This window comes from Leguminivora glycinivorella, chromosome 2 (assembly GCF_023078275.1).
Source record: "Leguminivora glycinivorella isolate SPB_JAAS2020 chromosome 2, LegGlyc_1.1, whole genome shotgun sequence".
Taxonomy (NCBI): domain Eukaryota; kingdom Metazoa; phylum Arthropoda; class Insecta; order Lepidoptera; family Tortricidae; genus Leguminivora; species Leguminivora glycinivorella.
This window is the reverse complement of record NC_062972.1, coordinates 25133815-25140336: the sequence shown is the minus strand read 5'-3', so window position 1 is coordinate 25140336 and position 6522 is coordinate 25133815. Positions and strand designations below refer to the sequence as shown.

Sequence of the window (6522 nt, the reverse complement as noted above, 5' to 3'; positions counted from 1 at the left end):
TGTAAGTATCTAGCTTAAATTATTAATACCAAACTCACTACCATTTCTACCGTGAAACATTATCTGTGCTATACAACCTGATTATTGCAACATTTTGAATATTTTATTGACTGGGTTAATGAAACATCGCGCAAAATGTCATTTTGAATTTGTCATAACAATAAATCAAGCTTACTTTCCAACAAACAACGTAATCATTCCTATACTGACAAAAATTGTACTTTAAGTAAAAACACAAATGTATCACATATTTTAATGGAAAATCAGGACGTGTCACATTCTCCAGAAGAAGAAGATAGTGTCAAACAACAGGAAAATGAAGCAGAAAATAAAATCAAAGTTGTGTCCGAAGACGACGCTGGCCCTTCGCAAACAACCGATCTACCTGGAGCAATTCCTTTTAAAGCTAATCCCCCGTTAAAGCTCTCTAAATCCGAGCAAAACTTTAGACAAATACATACACACAACGATGCAAAGCCACTTGATCTAACATCTATAAGTTTCGGGCCACGCGATGTAAACACAAACAATGTTATAGAACGAATCGGGGAAGACACGGATAAAAGTGAGTCAATGTTTATTGACATAAAGAATTTCATGGCATCGTACTTTAGAGTCGATAGAGATAACCAGGTTGCTGTAAGTGAAGTACAAAACGCGCCATTGAAAACTGTACCGACGGTTCAAGAAGATACTAGTTGCGTCACGCCAGTTCAAACTGATAACAAGCCAGTAGTGCCCGCAAATGTGATAGCTCAAACTGTAGACAAGCCGGTAGTGCACGCAAATGTGATAATGACTCAACCGACACCAGACACAAACTTGTCGAAGGCTTGTTCGGAGAACAAGAAAAAAACTTCGAGTACTCTGTCTGAGAAATCTGGCTTTACAGTTGTGCAGAGGGACTCGCTGTCGAGTATTGGATCAAACGTTTGCAGAATCTGTATGACTCGAGGCAGGGAAAGGTTAGCCATGATCAAAGATATACTTACTTATAGAAAGATAAGATTTTGGGCAATAAGTACTTCATTTTACATACAAGATTTTATCGCTAACTGTACTTTTCTTTTTATACACAAGTAGGTAACGCTCATTAACGACCTCAAACCTAAAGGTTGGATTATAATACCTAATAATTACAGGGTTCCTTTGTCCGCGTACTGTATCAATTATCAGATCAGCACAATAATATAATATTGTATCCATTTGGATACCGAGAAGTAGGCCAAATTTTTGGGGTATTTGATTACAGAGAAACAACCATCAAATATTTTCATCAGCTTTAAGAGGATATGGTAGCAAAAAAATCTTTAAAATCGAGGTTCCGCTCTCGACTCTTTCCTCCTTCAAAACTTAATAAGTCGGAACGAAAATTGAGAATCTGAATAATAATGAAATAATCTATGTCGGACCGTTTAGCTTTTTTGGTTAATTGTTACCAATCTTGAGTATCACACCTTTTTTTGCACCACAATGAAAAAGGCCGTTTTTGAAAATTTTGAATGGTTCTAGAATCTTTAAAAAGCAGAATATGGAAAAAATCAAAACGGTCCGACACAGATAAAAATAATAACAATCTGTGTTGAAAAAATCATTGCTCTATCTTCAAAAACCATTGAGGAAATAATCGAGAGCGTTTGTATGGAGAATAGACGATATGGTAGGGATATCGTCTTAAATGCTGAAAAAGTTCTTAATACACGAAATAAACTGCGTTTACAAAAGCCAGCCTAGCCGAAAGGACAATCGTTGACGGTAGACGCCGATCGAAACGCAGTCTGGCTCTGTTGATCAACACGGAACAATGATACAGATAGATATTTGTGCATTTGGCTACGTACCGTCTTAATTATAAATTTAATTTCAGGTTGATATCACCGTGCAACTGCAAAGGGTCTTTGGCCAACGTGCATTTGACTTGCCTGGAGCGATGGCTCAACCAAGTCGGGAGAAACCATTGCGAGCTTTGTGGATTTAGGTATAACGTCTTTTGTAATATGTCTAAGCCATCTTTGCACTGATTTTTAAATGCCACAAACGTCTTTTTTTTATAGACTGATCGGCCATTGACCCTAGTCACACTTGATGGAAAGTAAAGACAGAGTCTAAGATGGAGCTCACCGATTCAGTAATAGCCTATTCACTCTTGCTTTAAAGAGACCGATGTCGTATTTTTCTTTGAACACCGATGGTGGGAGCGCATTCCATTCCTTTGCAGTCCGCGTCAGAAAAGATGAAGCAAATCGTTAATCGACAAAGGAGGTTAACTCACTACCTGCAAATAAGAAATAATAAAATCTAAATTGAAATATTTTAGGATAACATTCCTTGACTACATCTGCACTTTCCATCAGATAAAATTTTTGGTCGAGTGTTTATATTTTTCCAATAAAAAAATAATTTGACATTTATTGTACCTAGCACAACTTGCCCCTGTAGCACAACTTGACTTGTCGCGCGCGAGTCCGTATTTGAAGTCGCGCTTAATGTATGGACTCGCGCGCGACAAGGCAAGTTGTGCTAAAGGGGCTAATCAACGCAGTTTCATAAAACGGATTAGAGCACAGATTTCATTGTAAATATAAGTATGTACTACTGATCTCGCAAACGTGAAACGCATCTGCTTAGCGTACCCGGACTCAGTCAAAACGTCTAAGTAGTCCGTCTCTACTTACAGTTTTCATATCAGTCTCGTCCACAGTCTCGTCTGACTTTTTACTTGATATTGGTAGCGGTAAAGTGTAACTCAGTTAATAAAAATACTATTGAATATAAATCTGAATATAAAATAAATAAATAAAATAAATATTGAGGACACCTTATACATATCAACTTAGCCCCAAACTAAGCAAAGCTTGTACCTACTATGGGTGCTAAGCGACGAATAATATAATACGAAACGAATATATAAACACATTCATATATTAAAGACATTCAACCTAAACACACAATAATAATTAGAAAATTATCAAGCTATTCATCATGATTATCTATCGCATCCAAATTTCATTTACATCGAAAAAGAAATGTACATTTAAATTTTTTTTTTACGTTTCGATTCAGCTTTACAATAAGCTCCTTTCAAGTTTTATAAAACCGAACTATATTAAGCACGTGCCTTTGAAAAGCACATTTTTGTAATTTCTTGATATTCATCAGTCAGAAAAAAGAAAATTCTAACGTGATATCTTATTTCAAAGCGTTTGATCTATTTCAGTTTTCATAAATAAAATATCATTCATAATAACATAAATAAATACTCAACAAAATGTGCTATCAAATCATTTTCACATGTTCAAATACGCGTACATAAATTCACAGAACCACGGTTGAAACTAAAATGCTAAATCACCAATATGCAATTTCGCGTATCAATGCACGCACGCTGGTAAAGTTGTTATGATCCTTTCTCTTCGGCAAACTAACTGGACACATTATCGAAGGCCCTTTACAATCTTGCCGCAGTCGAACGGGCGGGAAAACTAATGTAGTGAGCCCTTAACATAGCTACTAGTTATTCCGGTTATTCGAAACCGAAATGATTGCAAAGTAAAATGTATTAATATTATTTACTTATACTGTGCCATCTCTCGACACAGTTAAAACTTTTTAACCTCAATTTTGACAATTTGGCCATATTCTTAACTTCATACGTGTTAAAATTGTTAAACATTAGGTATATTAGCGCCATCTAGCCGAAAGTCTAAAGGTGTAGCGCCATCTAGGCGAATGTTACACATTGGATCCGAGGTACATTTTTTTCTTAGAGTTAGTTATATAAGTCTTTGTTCGAACGAAACTAGTGAAGATAACTTCACTATACAAATGGTCCCCTCTACAAATAAAATTATTTTCATAGAAAATATATATTTTTTTAATAATAAAAAAGAAAATATATATTTGATAATATGTTTTTTTTTTGTTTTCCGTTCAATTCGACACGCAGTTAGGTTCATGATCAGGAACCAGCCTGTGAGTATATCGCTTTTTGTTAAATTCGAATATTTTTTTTTTAATTTTTGATACATAATAAATGGATTAATTAGTGTGAGAGGACCTTAATCATAACATTAAAGTCATTGTCAAGTGTTTGACAGCACTTGTCAAACCAAATAACATTAGAAAGTGGTAAGGGATTCCACGCACGTGTTCATTATTTTTTTTTTTTGATAACCGTAAGAGTTAAGAGGCTAGTTTCTTAGAGAAATTGATTGAATTTGAAGTAAAGAATCTTCCCTTAAAGTTAACGGAATTCAATATAAATAGGGTGTATAAACTGAAATAAATGTCATATTAAATAATGACACATTTATTTAAGTTTATAATTACTGGTCCGTTTGAGAATTAGACTCGTATGTGTGATCTTAAACCGAGCGCAGGCGAGTGTTAGACTCAAGCAAACCAATTTGAGTTTGATCTCAAGTTCTTTATTTACTGCTCTTTAATAAAGAGTGCTTTTATAATGGTTTGAAAGCGATCGCTCGCTTGCTCAAAGTAAGTTCAGCGTATTGCGGTGATTTCGAATAACACCGTATAACCACACAACCTTAATATATGCAAGTATGCAAATTGCTGAAATGAAGACAGTAGCGACACCTGTGGGCTTTGAGCCGGTTGTTTTTATTAAACTTGTGTGTCGTCTAGACGTCTATATGCAATGAATTGCCTATTACCAAGACTTAGGAATGAAGATGAAACACTTAATTGTTTGTATACATTGCTTTTGAACTACTAACGAACTAAATTTATTACTTTATACTAAACTGTATGTTTAGGCTAGATTTTCATTTAGTAGAAATCTGCAGATTTGGACTTATATAACTTGTCTTATCTACGCTTGTTATTAACGGCGAATATGCCAATATTACACTCGTGGTAAAGCTATGTACCCATGTAAATTAAAACAAGAATTAAACATGCTACAAATGCAGACTACAGATTAATACAAGGAACGTTGTTCAATAGTTTTTTCACCACACCAACTGGTAAAGGCTCTCTTGAGTCTTCGACCATACAATTTTTAACTTTCCTAAGCTGGTTGGTAAAACTGATTTTGAATCCAAAATATTTATTCATTTGATATAAGTAATTAAGTTTGAAGTTTTATACTTAGTTATATTTTCTTTTTGTTTCTTTCACTGGCTTGATTATAAATCGATTCAAAAACAGATAGCAAATTGCATTTTATCCACTAGAGTGCAAAGTAATTTCATACAAATTTTAACTTGATGTCCTAAGCTTGCTGGTAGATTTTACCTATAAATTATGATTTGGAATCATAAATATCGATATAAATTGATGAATTTGATTTAGCTTGATGTTTTACAGTCAGTATTTTGTACGTGTTGGTGTGGTGAAACATTTGTTTCACTCGGTGGCAAAGTTTGTTTAACCTGCGCGCTTTGAAACCCTCGCAATGCTCAAGATTCCACTTTTTGAACCACTCGTTCAATATTGGAAATATTGGAATATTTCGCTTGCTCGGGTATCAATAATGGCACGAGCGGTTAACAACAACTTTACCCCATTGTAAAACAGATAACTATTGTTTTACAAGGGGGCAAAGTTATTTTTTAATCGCATGTGTTAATATTGATAATCAAGCCAGTGAAAGATTCTAAATAAAAGAAAATATAACTATAAAACTTCAAACCTAATTACTAATATCAAATGAATAAATATTTTTGATTCAAAATCAGTTTTACCAGCCACCTTACGACCCCAAGTTAAAATTTGTATGGTCGAAGACTCAAGAGAGCCTTTACCAGTTGATGTGGTGAAATAGTCCTAAATCCCTCAATTTCAACATAATCGTTTTAATCCCTACTCGGACCATTCGCGCCTGAATAAGAATTCAAAAAAGTCAAATCGGTATTTTCATGTTATCAAATAAAGAAATGACTGAAAAAAATTTCCACAATAAAAATATGAGACACCATTCATCGCGATTTATGAATTCGTTTAACGATTGCGCGTTTTTTGTCGAATTGCGTAACGTACCGGATATAGAATTCAATTTAAATTCTTTTTAGGGGAAATTTTACACGGTGTACGTATCTCGGTTGATCAACTTTTTTTTTATTGTCGTATCAGGCTGACAACCTTTTAGCCCTCCGTAAACTTTCAAGTATTTTCAATGAAAAAATAATATATTGTATTTCATGAAAAATAATATCCGACGCCAAACGAAAGCGATACGCCGCTGGCTCTGTCGCGCCAATACGCAAGCACGATAGAGATAGATATCTAGCGGAGCGTTTCGTGAGCGATTGTGCCATTCGGCTAGCCTGTCCAGAAGAACTAAACAAAATCAATCGCCACGGACGCTACGCTGAAGTATTACGGTCGGTCGTCGTATACAAAGCTACGTCGTAGTATAGACAAATATGGCAAGATCATCATCCTCCTTGCGTTATCCCGGCATTTGCCACGGCTCATGGGAGCTTGGGGTCCGCTTTGACAACTAATCCCAAGATTTGGCTTAGGCACCAGTTTTTACGAAAGCGACTGCCATCTGACCTT

At 35.1% G+C, this 6522-nt stretch overlaps 1 protein-coding gene across 2 annotated transcripts in view; it reads left to right on the top strand.

The window, feature by feature from the left end:
* Positions 1-215: 215 nt before the first annotated feature.
* The window catches only part of LOC125242356, a 39397-nt gene continuing 33090 nt past the window's right edge, over positions 216-6522 (top strand). For both annotated transcript variants that reach the window (XM_048151135.1, XM_048151134.1), the window contains exons 1-2: positions 216-965; positions 1868-1978. In XM_048151135.1, the coding sequence (XP_048007092.1) occupies positions 256-965; positions 1868-1978 (821 nt within the window). In that variant the 5' untranslated portion in view covers positions 216-255. The remainder of the gene's footprint in view (positions 966-1867; positions 1979-6522) is intronic.